Source organism: Sorex araneus, chromosome X, assembly GCF_027595985.1.
Source record: "Sorex araneus isolate mSorAra2 chromosome X, mSorAra2.pri, whole genome shotgun sequence".
In the NCBI taxonomy this organism is placed as follows: domain Eukaryota; kingdom Metazoa; phylum Chordata; class Mammalia; order Eulipotyphla; family Soricidae; genus Sorex; species Sorex araneus.
The window spans coordinates 326,680,669-326,696,210 of NC_073313.1; the positions used below are offsets into that span (position 1 = coordinate 326,680,669).

General features: G+C 36.1%; 1 protein-coding gene across 4 annotated transcripts in view; it reads right to left on the bottom strand.

Moving 5' to 3' along the window:
- Positions 1-15,542, bottom strand: part of VPS54 (VPS54 subunit of GARP complex) — a 77,371-nt gene that overhangs the window by 33,592 nt on the left and 28,237 nt on the right. For all 4 annotated transcript variants that reach the window (XR_008627204.1, XM_055120018.1, XM_055120016.1 and 1 more), the window contains 6 exons: positions 13,924-14,309; positions 11,390-11,516; positions 10,503-10,610; positions 5,276-5,331; positions 4,255-4,351; positions 984-1,324 (listed from right to left, as the gene is read on the bottom strand). Coding sequence is in view for 3 of the 4 variants with exons in the window: in XM_055120018.1 (XP_054975993.1) it covers positions 984-1,324; positions 4,255-4,351; positions 5,276-5,331; positions 10,503-10,610; positions 11,390-11,516; positions 13,924-14,309 (1,115 nt within the window). In the remaining variant the exon portion in view is untranslated. The remainder of the gene's footprint in view (positions 1-983; positions 1,325-4,254; positions 4,352-5,275; positions 5,332-10,502; positions 10,611-11,389; positions 11,517-13,923; positions 14,310-15,542) is intronic.

The following is a 15,542-nucleotide window of genomic DNA, read 5'->3' on the forward strand; positions in this document are numbered from 1 at the left end:
AAAAATAGGGCTAAGGATATAGTACTAATGTCAAAAGCAAAAACCTAGCATGAGAGTGAGGCTCAGGGTTTAATCCCAAAACCTTATGACTCTCCACTCCAGTACAACAGATAAAGTCCTGAAACCCTCAATCTCAGTGTGGGCTCCCTGAGCACCATTGAGGGGGTATGTGACCCCTATGGGGTGGAGGCTGGGGGCGGGGGGCTGGGAAGAGAAGAAAACAACAGTTTGAAAGGTTTTCTTTGGGAAGGAGTGAAGATACAGAGGGAAAGGGTGTTTCTAAAAAGCTGATAATATTCTATTACTTAATCTCAGTGATTGTATCACTATGTTCACTCTGTGATATTAATCCGTGTTCTTGTACAATTGCTGCCATTAGTAATTTATTTTTAAATATAAGTTTTCTGTTAAAAACCTATTTATTTGTTGTTACCACAGAGCAGGAGCTCATAATTAGTGATGTGGGGTGATGCCAGGATTTCACACAAACAAAGCATATATTTAACCTCATGACACCTCCACTAGTGACTTTAAATAAGCCACCACACACTCTGAAATGAGGGCATTTTCGCTAAATGGTTCCTTTTAGTCTTAAAATTCTGCAATTCTCTTTGATTAAAACTAAGATGTCCAAGCAGTGGGGGCAAGGAGTGGGGGAAGAAGAGGCTAACTAGAAGTAATGTAGGATGGTCATTGAGGGTCTCAGGCATTTTAGTGGTGGTAAAGATTCAGTAACTTTGTATATTAATGTCACAAATTTTAATGCTATTGTGACCATGTTACCTAAACTACAATGCCAATTTTTAATTAAAAAAATAATCCCTGCAATTGTTAGTTCAGTGTTCACCTCCTTAGACCTTCCAAACACTTTTTAAAAGTTGCACTTCATAAAATTAATTTTTGACGTTTTTTCAGTAAACTGAACAATTTCATTTAAATCAGAATCAAAATCTTGTTAAACTGGAAGTAATTACCATACTCACATAATATCTACACCTCCTGGAGTAGCATAAGATGATGTCTGCTCTTTGCTGGATGAAGAATCAGTAGTACATTCTGGTTCAGATACTGAGTCACTGCTGCAGGGCTCGCTATTTGGAGATGCATTTCTTTGCGAAGTAGAGTCCATTGCTATAGGTGTTAATTCCCCTTCACTGAATGTATCACTTATAAACATGCCTTCATGGATTAAATAAGCCACCTCTGTGTCCAGTGAATTATCTTTTGTTGTATTCTTCTGCTGTGAAATTTCCTCCAATTCTCTAGTCCTTTGATTTTTGTCAAGAACTGAGAGAACAACACTGTGAATAATGTTTAATGTTGCCTACAAAAAACAGGAGGTATTTTAAAAGAATTTTAAACAATTTGTATTTAAAGTTTCCAGACTAAATTCTGTGTAAGTACTTATAAATTAGTTAAGATGATGCATATAGGATTACTACAATCTTTTGTTACCAGTAAAGGTTACTTGTTGACAGAAGAAAAGGGGGTTTCCCCTCCTAAAGCTTAGGGATAATGCTCTATGTTTTCATTTGCTTTACAAATGAAAATGTCCCTAAAATTTATTACATAAACGTTTAAGTAGGTTGCACTAAACAAAACATTAACTTTCCTACTGTCAGAGAACCGGTAATATATCTGCTCTTCAATAATGTATCTGCAAAGAAGGAAAAAAATTCCTATTTTTGTTTTTTAATTTTTTGCTTTTTCAAGGGGCAGGGGCTGGAGCAATAGCACGGCGGTAGAGTGTTCACCTTTCACGCAGCCCACCCGTGTTTGATTCCTCCGCCCCTCTCGAAGAGCCCCTCTCGAAGAGTATCTCACCCGCATGGCAGAGTCTGGCAAGCTACCCATGGCGTACTGGATATGCCAAAAACAGTAACAATAAGTCTCACAATGAGAGAGGTTACTGGTGCCCGCTCAAACAAATCGATGAGCAATGGAATGACAGTGACAGTGACAGTGATAAGTGAAGGGACCACTTCAGCAGTACTCAGGGGGTATAGGGGCCACTCCTGGAAATTCTGGGCCAACTGGGCTGATGTTTGAGTACCTAGACCTGAGGAGGTGATGCTCCTCAGGCCCTGCTGTGCTCCCCCAGGCTACATCTGGAAATGCTCAGGAAGCTGGCCATGTGGTGCTAGGGATCAAACCAGTGTAGGACAAATCCCAGCTTACATATCTCAACATGTGTATTCCCTGTCCAATTCTCTTTTCTTCTGTTATGACTTATCTCACTAATTAACTTATTCTCCAGGCATTCTGATTCTCTATGAATTCTTCTAAACTTTCACTATTCCTATTTCAGTACCTTAATTGTTTTCTTTACTTGGAATCCTTCTCATCTTAATGTTTACATACAAGTTTCCTTCTTATCATTCCAGTACTTGCACAAACATGCAAGAGACCTTATCTGACTCTTCTGCTAGTAACTCTATTTCATTACTCAGTTTTAACATTATTTTTTTTGTTTTGCTTTTTGGTTTTGGGGTCACACCTGGAGGTGCCCAAGGCTTACTCTTGACTCAGCTCAGGGATCACTCCTAGTGGGGCTCAGGGAACCATGGATTGAGCCCAGGTCAGCTGTGTGCAAGGCAAACACCCTACTAGCTCTACCATTGCTCTGGCCCATTATCATTTTCTTTAAACATTTCAATTCTAGGTTTCCTTCACTATAACAGGGTTTTGTTCATTTGGTTTGGGGGGGGCCAATCTGATAGTTCTCAGGACTCACTCCTGACTCTGCGCTCAAAGAATCACTCACGGCAGTGCTAAAGGGATTGTAGTGCCAAGGACTGAACTGGAGTCTGGACTTGAGTTGGCCACAAACCAGGCAAACAGCTTACCCACTGCATTCTCTGGGCCTAGAATTTTAGTTCGTAAAAAATTGCAATACTAGTTATACTTAATGGAACATAGAAGATACTCATTTTAGGAAAAGCTAAATGAAGTAAGACCAAATTAATATCATTATAGACTATTAAATAAGGGCTACTTGCCAAATTTAATATTCATTTTGCATTCTTAGTTTTTTGTACTCTCCCTCAAAATCTTTTATTACTTTTTTAGGAGCTACATGGAAGCAGACTCATAATTCTAAGGAAGCAACTTCAGTTCTCTAAAGACAGGATGAGTCTAAATAAGTCCAATCAGTATATAGAATCATTATGGCTTTAGCTAAAAGCAAAGAAATATATGTAGACAAATTGAAGATTACAGAGAAACAAAGATTTGATAATATCATTAACCTCTCCATCAGACACCCTGAAGACTGATTCATCTCTTGATATTTTTTAAATTGTATGAACCAATAAATTCCTTTGTTTAAGACACTAAGAATTATGTCTTCTGTTATTTTAAATTTTTTAAAAATTCAAAGTGAGGGGTCAGAGAGATAGTAAAGACGGTAAGGTGCTTGCCTTGTATTCAGCTGACCCAGGTTTGACCCTCGGCACCCCACATGGTATCCTGAGCCCACCAGAAGTGGCCCCTGAGCACAGAGCCAGGAGTAAGCCCTGAACACAGCCATATGTGACTCACAAACCAAAACCATAAAAAAAAATCTCCAAATGATACATACATCTCATACACAATACATATACAATATATAGTACAGATTCTGTCTGTGCCTTCAAGAGCTAAAGTACCAAAGTGTTTATGAATACTATAGCTTTTAATTTCTCCATTCTCCATTCAAACTTCACAACGGACATTGCAAATGATCTCCCGAATCCCACAGGAGTGATCTTTGAGCACAGAGACAGGAGTGAGCCCTGAGCACTGCTAAATGTGGCCCAAAACCAAAATCAAAAACCAACCTTAAAGTAGGAGTCCAGAATAGAAGTGATCATACAGCAAGCAGTGTGTTTGTCTTGCAAACAGCTGACCCAGGTTCAATCCCTGGCATCCCATATGGTCCCCCAAATGCCCCCAAGAATGATCCATGAATACAAAGGCAGTAGTCAGCCCTTAGCACAGCCAGGTATGGTAAAAAAAAAAAAATAGGTGCTGAAGAGATAGCAAAGGGTCCCAGGGTGAATTCTACGCATGCAACAAGACCCCAAACTAATCCTAGAAACACATGAACCCCTAGGCAATAACCACCCGCCTCCACCCTCTAAAAAACCTAAACCAAGTCTCTTGAGAGAAAGTATTAAAATGTTTTATTCTCATTTGATCCGCATGTAAATTATATATCTAGGAAGCAGATAATTTATGTGTTACATAGACAAACTGATAATCACATAAACTTACCTTAACTCTCTGAAGGAAATTTGTAAACTTAGAGAATATATCCTTGAGCAGATCAAACCACTGAGGAAAATTCAACTTTCTCATCTGATCAGCAAGCCTAGGAAGAGAAAAATATCCAAACAAAAATAATGACATTCTCTGGGTCAAAATAATATTTACAAATTAGAGAAAATGATATAAAATAACATTATGTAACAAAGGAATAAGATACAATTTCAACTAGACAGATAACTAAAATCATAAAATTGAATTGAAGAAGTCAATCAACTATCAAATAACTCCTACTTGTTAAAATATCTCTAGAACCAAAGTGGAACTAGAACTAGAACTAGAACTAAATTAAAAGGACTAGGGCTAAGGTTCAATGGTTTAGTGCCAGTACTTAAACCCCATCCATGCTCTAATTTTCTCTCAGAAGCAAAACCATGTATGAGACATGAAAGTCTGTGTACACACAAGCCAATATTATATTGATATTTACTATATTATGCTTGTATTATGATTTTATTATATTCATTTAGCATTAAAATACTAAACCAACAGTTTCATACTGGTATTTAATAGTTACAACATAAAAAATGAATGTACTGTAGCACTATCCTCCCACTGTTCATCGATTTGCTTGAGCGGGCACCAGTAACGTCTCCACTGAGACTTGTCAGTGTTTTGAACTGGAGCGATAGCACACGGGGTAGGGCGTTTGCCTTGCACTCGGCCAACCTGGGTTCAATTCCTCCTTCCCTCTTGGAGAATTCGGCAAGCTACCTAGAGTATACCGCCCGCACGGAAGAGCCTGGCAAGCTACCCATGGCATATTCGATATGCCAAAAACACTAACAAGTCTCACCAAAAAAATGAATACAAAATAAAACTTCCTAAAAGATATTTTATGGTACATAATAACTTATTTTTCCAAATTTTTAATGAATATTGCTACAGTGTGGAGCTTATTCTCAAAAGATTCTTCTATACTTGAGATTTAAGAAGTATCCTGAGAAATCCCAAGCTAACATTTACTTACTTCAAAACAACATCTGTATCTATTTCTTCTATCTGTGAAATTTTATTAATCACACACTGCAAAATTAAAAGAAAAATTTTGGTTAATACCTCAGTATTCTAAGAACATATTTATTTATATTAAAAACTCCAAATTGGCTACTGTCATCATTTTTTTTTTAAGTAAACAGATTTTATTTAGAGGCTTTTGAGGGAAGGAAGAAGGTATAAGGGGAAGAGAGAATAGTAAGAATAACATGCTCAAGAGAGAACACGGGCTTCTCCAAGGGTGGAGAAAGCCCCTACATATAACCAAGCTTTAGACACAAAAGTATGAAAGCATGAAAGTACACATCTCAACAGGGGAGATGCGGGCAACACATGTGCTCAGGCGACACATGTGCTCGGCCACGTGGGCGCAAGCAGCACATGGGCTCAGGCAGCATATGTACCTACCATCATCATTTTAACAAGTTTTTTTTATCTTATTATTTACCATAAGGTATCTGAAAATTACACAGTATGCTTGAACAGAATAGTTAAAATTGCCTGCTATTTAACTTTTCAAAATCATATATCCAAAAGATAGAACTCTAATAACTTAGGACAAAAGTGGAAGTCCCATGGTAAAAATCCCCCCTAAGAAATTTATTTTCAAGGGGTTAGAGTGATAGTACAACAGGTACTTGTATGTACCTGTTACATACACATACAAGGGAAGCGTATATCACATACGCTTGCCTTGTATGTGGCTGACAAGTTTTGATCTCTGGCACCCAATATGCTTCCCCAAGTTCCCCAGAAGTGATCCAAGTGCAGACCCATGAATAAGCCCTGAGCACTATCAGGTGTGCTCCCAACACAAAAAATTCACTTTCAAAAGTACAACTTTTGAGGCTAAACTTCCTTGTACTACATACAATAGCTTAAAGATGAAAAATAAATGCTTAGACTTTAGAAATCTGAAATTGAAAGTTTAAAAGTACTTTTTAAAGCTTGTTTAAGGGGCTGGAGAGGGAGTACAGTGGGGAAGGTCACACCTGAGTTTGATCCCCAGCATCCAACACAGTCCCCCAAGCACCACCAGGAGTAACCCCTGAGCATCACCAGGTGTGACTGCCTCCCCTCACACACACACCCACTGCTAATGAAAACTTGTTTAAAACTACATAAGGAAAAGTATAATTGTACAAATTATGTTTAGAGCTCAAGAAAATTTTTTCCATATAAATGGAGTACAGCTATGTAAACAGGACTTCAATCATAAAACTGAATATGTAGGTAAGCTCCTCCTCTTAGATATTATTTTCTTCCAAAAGATTACTACTATCCTGATTCCTTGCATCGTATTTCAGTCCTGCCTGTGTTTGTAGTTTATAAAATTATTCAGCGTGTACAGTCCTTATATCTGCTTTCTTTGGCTTTACACTATATTTAACATTTAGTTGCTTTATAGTTAACAGTAATAACTGTGATTTTCTTGTTGCTGTTTAATTTATATATTGAAATAATATATAATATTATATGTATCGAATAATACATATTTATCCACATTGCTCCTTGTAATTTCTTCATTTTCATGCTGTTTTCAAATAGAAAAATACATCAAAATTCTATTTACTTTTTCTATTTATGATAAGTTGTTTGCTGCCAAGAACTTTTTTACAAGTGTATTTCTATTGGATAAACACCTAGGAACAGAACTGCTAAGTCACAATATGTGTGTACATTTAGCACCAGCACATACTGTCAACAATTTTCCAAAGCGGTTGTACCAATTTAAAAAAGACAGTATTTTAAGGGATCCTGGAGATGGCTCAAATGTCTGGAATGCAAGCTTTACATGTGGGAACTCTGTATTTAATCCCTGATACTTTGCAGTTCCCCAAGCACTACAGGTATGACCTCAAAACAGAAACAAAACAATACAAAAAAATAAATAAATAAAAACCACCAGGAATGGGAGCTATTCCAAAAAGTTAGAAAATATGCTTTTCACATAGGGGATCACCATAAGAAGTCCCCTGAACACTGCTAGGTGTGACAAAATAAAATAAAAATAGAATGTTTTAGTCAGTGTTTGGTAAAATGGTAGCAACTGTGATTTTCTCATTGCTGCTTCTTTCATTTATATATTGAAAACCTAGCAAACCACTGTGCTTAAAGGAGGTAAAATGATATACATGATAACCTTTCACTATTGCAAATCACAGTGACTTAAGAGGGTGGGAGATATATGAGAGAGAGAAGAAAAGTGTCTGCCATAGAAGCAGGCTTAAAGGACAGGGTGCAGGAGGGAAACTGGGCAAACTGCTAGTGGGAATAGTATAATGGTAAAGGATTGTGTGTTGGAACCCTGTATGACTGAAACCCAATCTTGAACAACGCTGTCAGTGTGCATCTCACAGTGATTCAATTAAAACAAAACAAACAAGTAAACAAAAATCTTAAAAAGAAAAGAAAAACCCTAGCACTTCATTCCAAAATTGCCCACATTCCAGATCAGGTTTAGAACTTCCCCACTCATGGTACAGTCCACCACTGAGTGATCCACACCCCTCTACTGTTAGTGTACAACTTCTCACTTATAGTACAGTCCACTGTGGAGTTATAAACATCAGAACTTAGGGTGCATTATAATCTCTCCTTTAGAGTACTCAACCCTAGAATTGCCTGTGTCCTTTTAAAAAAAAATCACTGTGAATTACAAAGACATAAAGGCATTTATGATTGAGTTTCAAGCAGACATCAATCAACACCAATGTCCTCACTTTACTCCTCCCCCTTTGTCCTAGTGGTCCCTTCCCTGACTTTCCCTGACTTATCCCCCTATCCCTGCCCCAGTACCAAGGTTCCTACTGAAGACCTGCTCTTCATTTCTATTGCCATTCGGAATTTGATATTCCCCCACAAGGTATTTTTTATATCCCACGTATGAGAGAGACGTTTCTAAGTCTGTTCCTTTCCGTGAATGATTTCACTCAACATTATATTCTCCAGATCCAATCATAATACAGTCAATTGCATGGCCAAGTAGTATTCAACTGTATATATGTACCACTGTTACTTTATCATCTCTCTGTGGGCATTTGGATTGTTTTCATATTTTGGCTATTGTATACAGTACTGCAATAAACAGAGTGCAAATGCCTTTTCTGCAATGTGCTCTTGGGTCCATGGGGTATACTGTTGGAGCAGAACTGCTGGGTCGTATGGAAGTTCAATACCTAGTTTTTGAGGAATGTCCAAAAACACTGGACCAGTTGACACTCCCACCAATAGTGAATGAGGGTCTTTTCCCCCACATTCTTGCTGGCGGTTGTTCTTTTTGATGAGTGCCAGTCCTTGCGGTGGGAGGTGATATCTCATTGTTGTTTTAATTTTGCATTTCCCTGATGATCAGTGATACAGAATTTTTTTTTTTTTTTTTGCTTTTTGGGTCACACCCAGCGATGCTCAGGGGTTACTCCTGGCTCTGCACTCAGGAATTACTCCTGGCGGTGCTTGGGGGACCATATGGGATGCCGGGGATCGAACCCGGGTCGGCCGCATGCAAGGCAAACGCCCTGCCCGCTGTGCTATCGCTCCGGCCCCAGTGATACAGAATTTTTTATATACATTCTGGTAAGTTTTATTTCTTTGAGGAAGTTTCTATTCATGTCTTCTCCCCGAACTTTTCATAGAGTTGAATGATTTTCTCTTGTAGAGTTCTACCATTGTTTTCTTTATATGTCTCAGATATTAACACTTTGTCAGATGAGTGGTAGGCAAGCACTTTCTCTCAGTCTGTGGGCTGTCACTTGGATAGGACATCATTTCCTTTGAAGTGTAAAAGCTTCTTAGTTTAATATCTTTGCTTCTATTTGCTTGGTAGGAGGAGTGGAGTTTTATCCTTAAAGTTGCCTCTAGCTTCAATGTCATGGAGTGTTCTGCCTATATATTTATCTATGTAACATAGATACAGGGCCACATCGTTCTTTAGGGACAAATTTCCTTTATAAACAAGAACTTCTATTCTCTGACTCTTGAGATTCACATTCTCCTTAGAGCAAGTATACTCAATAAAACTAGTTTACTTCAAAACACAAACCAAAAAGCATAGGTGCGTACAATTAACCTAGTAATAATGATCAATTAAGTCTAATATCTATATTAAACTTTCTTGTTTTCCAAAGCTAGAGAGATAGCTCAACAGGCTGGCATGCCTACTTTGTATGCCTGAGGCCGGGTTTGATGCTCAGCATAAGGTCTCTGAGCCCTGCAGGGAGTGGCCCTCAAGCACTGAGCTGGGAGTAGTCCCAGAACATAGCTGGGAGAAGCTTAAAATCAAAGAAGAAAAAAGGCTTTTTCATATATAGAAAAATGGAAGTTCAATTAATAAGATTTCTCCAGATAATAAAAATCTAAACAAAGATAAAGACTAAAATATACATGGATTTTAGTTTATTATGAGACGTTCTTTCTTTTTCTTGGCTATTGGACCATACCAACCAGTGCTCAGAGGCTACTCCATGCTCTAAGCTCAGGGGTTACTCCTAGCGGTTCTTAAGAGGACCATAGTATGCTAACAATCAAACTGCAGCAGCCTGATGCAGAAAACGCATGAGCTCAGCCCATTGAGCTATTTCTCTGGCTCCTTAACAATAATTTCTTAGAAATCAGGGAAAGAAGGAAATAATTACCTACAGTTGGTGGTAGTGGAAATTAGTAAAATCATTTCATAAAGCAAGTTAATCCTCTATATTAATTTAAAAATGCTTTTCACTTTCCCATTAATAATTCCACTTCCAGGAATTAGTTTATGAGAAAAGTCTCAAATATGAAAGATAAACAGAACTTTATATTAAAGATGTCTGTCAACGTTCTTTACAGGAACTTAAAACAAACCAAAATATTCAATTAGAGGAACTATTAAGATAAATTAACTATCATAATATTGATAGAATTTTGGTAATTAAAAATTAATTTCCCAAAGGCTTATAAAATGAGAAAATGCTTATGATTCTGACTATATTATATATACAACTGAAATTCATATGCTCAGTATAAGAATAAAAACAATCAAAATCTATACATAACACTATTTGTAAAATGGTACTCTAAGCTATAGGACAAGGTTTATTTTTCATATTTCTATACATTTCTATATTTAAGAAAATGTTACTAATATATCGCATTACAGTATCACTTAAATTATATAAAAATAAATTTTGCAAATTATTCTAAACAATAGAATTTAAATGTATTACCTGTTTAATGATATTCTTTGCTGTAATGATCATTTCTTCACTATAGATTTCTAAAAAATTAAGTTTTCTTTGTTTTAAAAGTCCAAATACAAGAGATACTAGTCTTTCCTGTTAAAAATATGAGATTTCACATGCTGATTAATCTCATTTAGATACATAAATATAAATATTCAATAGTCAAAGTTTAGGGTTTTTGGTTCTTTTTTCAGTTTTTTAAAAATGTTTTTAAAAATTGTTTTACTTTTTTATTGAATCACTGTGAGATAGAACATTACAAAGCTGTTCATGATTAGATTTTAGTCATACAGTGTTCTAACACCCATCCCTCAACCAGTGTACATTTCCCAGCACCAGTGTTTCCTTAACCCTCCCACCCCCCCATGGAGGCACTTTTCTTCTCTCATTATCAAGAATATCCCTTTACCTACTTTTAACACTCAGATCTTGTCCAACGTGATCATTCCCAGCTATTATTGTCATACTGGTCTCTTCTCTACCTTACCTGCCCTCAACCCATTTAATCCTCAGATTTTTATTAAGCATGTGTATCAAGGTATTTTTTAATAGCTTAACCTCCACATAAAGCTTGTCATATTTTCAGAATCAGTATTCTAAAGTAGGTGAATCATATTCTACTTTAATGCTTCAAATGGAGCTGGTTTGAGAACTAAAGACGGTTTTTGATTTGAATAATCGAAACACCATTTTTGAGGGCTGGAGAGATAGTATAGGAATTAATGCCCTTGCCTTACATGAGGCTGACCCAAGTTCAATTCTTGGCCCCATACATGGTCCCTGGAGCACTGCCAGGAGTGATGTTCTAAACTACAGCTGTTAGAAATTAACACTGAGGATATCAATTTCACTGCACAGTCCAAAACACATACCTCTTCTAAAATCTGACAGTCGTCTTCCAGTGGTCTATTTAAATCATTATGAGAATAAGTAGAAAATTCTGCAATCATCATTTTATCTATCAGTTTTTCTAACTCACAAAGCTGTGATCCCAAATGTCTACAAAAAAAGAGAAAACTATTATATTTATTCATTAAAATAAAAATTTACTCTTAGGAATAGCAACCTAGTAGCCAAAACTTTTTTCTGCAAACGATATCTGTGCAATAATGGGATATTTCAGTAAAATGGTGTTCTTCAACTTACCCAAATAATTGTGACAACTTCACATCATTTCCCAATTCTATCTTTTCTGCTTATATCTTTAACCCCGAAATAGTTAACATTTTAATGAGAAATATTTCATCCTTTAATTTACAGAGAAAAAAATATAAGCTGTATAATAAGATAAACTTATTTGGGCTTAAGTTATATAAGACTATAGAACCTTCATACTGTCCTTCAACAGATATTAACCCACTGGGAATAAATATCCAACATTGTTCTTACTTTTTTTCCCATGTAGTTTTAGACAACTACACTTTACCTCAGTATTATTGGGCACAATCTTATAAGTCAAGAAAAATAAAATAAGTGGTGTTAAGTTTGAGGGTAAAAATTAGAACCAATTTTAGAATTTGTGTTTAACATAGCATTTAATCTTTGATTCTATATCTCAATCACTGTCCTATTCAGAGAATAAAGCCCTTTACTTTGAAGACCTGGCTCTTGATAACCAATACTCATGATATCGTAGTAAATGAAAGTAAAATAAATGCTTCACTGATTATGTAAGTCCATTTTTCTATGATAAAGAGAAAATAATTGTATATACTTAAAGTAATACCACACACAGTTAAAGAGGAACACTTAATTTTTCATTTGTGAAAAGGAAACTAAAAAAATCATTTTCCACCCTGAGTTCCATGCTGGAAAATCCAAACTAGGTTTCAAAAAGCCATGAATACCTAAAAGTTGACTGCAAAATTTTGGTACTACTATATTTTTATGGAAAGTCTGTTTAATCACAGCCTTCAACAGAATCTCAGAAAGATTTGTAACACAAATTTTTTTGTAAACATCCAAATCTAGATTAGGTTCCTCTCTACTGTTACTGCTCCACACCAATCTGTATACTTATCTTGAAGTTGTATTGCATTGCAACTTAACTACCCAGTAATTCTCTCCCCTCTGTCTGCTGCTAAAGAGAAATGGTGAGGTTTGTATATCTCTATTTTGTTCAGAGCATTCTACTGAAAACTGACAGATAATAGGTGTTCATCTATTTTCCATCCTCCCGCTCCCTGTCCTTTTTTTTGTGGAGCAGTGGTGCAAGAGACTGAAGCCAGGTCCTCATATATGCAAAAAATGTAATTTTCACTGTCATTTCTTGTTCATGCATGTAATTAAATTTGAGCCAATTTTTTAAATGCTATCTTAATATTCTAATTGCATACCCTTGGTTAATAAGAATTTATAATTCTATTAAAATAAATTTAATTTGAAACTAAGGAGTATAAGGTTTAGTAGTATAAAGTAAACAGGAACTTCCGCAAAATAATACTGTAAGTATGTATGATCAAAAAAATTTTGACAGCCTGCAATTACTTTATTTATGGTTTATACATTTTGAAAAGATCTGATGTGAAATATGTAAAACTGTATAATACTAAAAGTACCTTCAAGTAAGAAGTTAAAATAAATTGGGTCTTTTTCATCACTACAAATAATTTTTTCAATATGATAACCAGATTTCAAATCAGAAACAAATTTTAATTAAAATCTAGTCAGAAGAGTTTAAAATTAAGATATTCTAGCATTCCTTCCTCTAGCATGATATACTTCACCACACAAAACTATTTTAACATCTTTGAAACACTGTCATTTTCAAAGTTGTGAATGGCCTTTATTTAGCAGAACATTTAATTTTGCTTCACTATTCACTATTTTATAAATATCAGCCTTTGTTTTTGCTACTACTAAAATATTAGAATGATAATTCTAAACATATAAATATGGAAGGCATATGTATATGGAATGATAATACTAAACATATAAATATGGTGGTTCAGTGGTAGAATTCTCCCCTACCACACAGGAGGCTCGAGTTCAATTCTCGGCCAATGTAACAAAAATTTTGGACTGGAGTGACAGCACAGTGGGTAGGGTGTTTGCCTTGCATATGGCCGACCTGGGTTTGATTCTTCTGTCCCTCTCGGAGAGCCTGGCAAGCTACCAAGAGTATCCCGCCCGCACGGTAGAGCCTGGCAAGCTACCCATTTCATATTCGATATGCCAAAAACAGTAACAATTTTCACAATGGAGACCTGACTGGTGCCTGCTCGAGCAAATCAATGAACAATGGGACAACAGTGCTACGACAGTGCTACATAAATATGAAAGAAAAATACCAACATGGAAGGAAAAGTACCTGAAATACATTCACCCCTCAGTCAACATTAGACACTAAAAATTTACTATTTAAATTTTCTAACATTATTTTTAACAGTTTACTTAGTGGACATACCGGAAGCTGTGAATGCCCTGAAGTTCCTGCTGTAGAACCTCTTGTGTTGTAGCTATTAAGTCCAATGCTCCAACAAATTCAGAAGTAGATAACAACACCTGTACTGTAGGTTGGGTCTGGTGTACAGTAGCCATTAACTTCAGTTTATTGTACACTTTAACACAATTATTTCTGGTAAGTGCCAGTCTTAAAATATGTAGTGATCCTTCACACATTACTTTGTCAATCTGTGCAATTTTATCTCGAAGCATTTTTACAGCCTGGGAAGTTTTCTTGAGGTAGTCCTGCAATTCGTGTTGAGAGGTCATTGCATGAAAAAATGCTTCTGAACGTAGAGAGATCTGATGAGCAATGTTTACTTCCACAATATCCAGATAATGGCTCAGCTTAAGAAGATAGAGGGGTGAAAAAAAAAAAACCAAAGAAAATTATAAATATAAGACAAACAGTAGAGGTTTATATTCTTCCAATGCTCCTGCCATTACTGCCCTCCAAATACCAACTACTTTACAAAAACTAAGAATATTTCCAGTGAGAGAGTCAGAGAGAGACAGAGACAGAAGACAGAGAGAGAGAGAGAGAGATGAGGAAAGGTGCCTGCCATAGAGGCAGCTGGGGTAGGACAGTGTGGGGGTTGTGGGAGGGAAACTGGGTACATTGTTGCTGAGAAACTACACCGGTGGAAGGATGGGTCTTGAAAAACACTGTATGACTAAAACCCAATCATGAAGAGCTTTGTAATGGGCTATCCTATGGTGATTCAATAAAAAAGTCTTTTTAAAAAGAGTATTTTTTTTTTTTTTTTTTTTGCTTTTTGGGTCACACCCAGCGATGCTCAGGGGTTACTCCTGGCTTTGCACTCAGGAACTACTCCTGGCGGTGCTTGGGGGACCATATGGGATGCCGGGGATCGAACCCGGGTCGGCCGCGTGCAAGGCAAACGCCCTACCCGCTGTGCTATCGCTCCGGCCCCTAAAAAGAGTATTTTTTAATAATCAGTTCTCTCAGATTATAATTTAGCTTTCAGAGGTTTTAATATCTGAGAATAAAATTCTTAGCTCTCACATATTATTGTCATCACCAACATATGTTTGACTAAAAGATAATTATAGCTACCATTTATTGACCTCTTCACTCTGTGTACCATGCATCAGTATTTTTATACACATAATTTTCTAATGTTAACAATATTGGAATAAAGGTAGTATTCTCATTTTGCAGCAAGGAAACAAACCTTAACTAACTTTTAAAAGACATGTGATTAATAAGGTAGCAAAACTACGATCTGAATCCAGGTCTGCCTGACTCAAAGCTCTTTCTACTATATTACACTGCCTCAAATTCCTAAAGAATATATAAAAGATAGACCAATGATGCTAAAATTTATTTGAATCATTTTCATTTTAAAAATTCTGATTTTTTTAAAAATCATCCTTTTATCAATTTATAAAATTAAATTATTTCCAGTTTTATTTCCAGTTTATTTTCCTCTTAGAAGGTTGGCAAATGACTTAAACAATTAGTTCAAATACATTTTATTTGTAAAAGTACCAAGATTAACTCCTAATGTAACAAGCTTTCTAATTTTCTAAAATGTTGAAGTAAAAATGCTTTGTAAT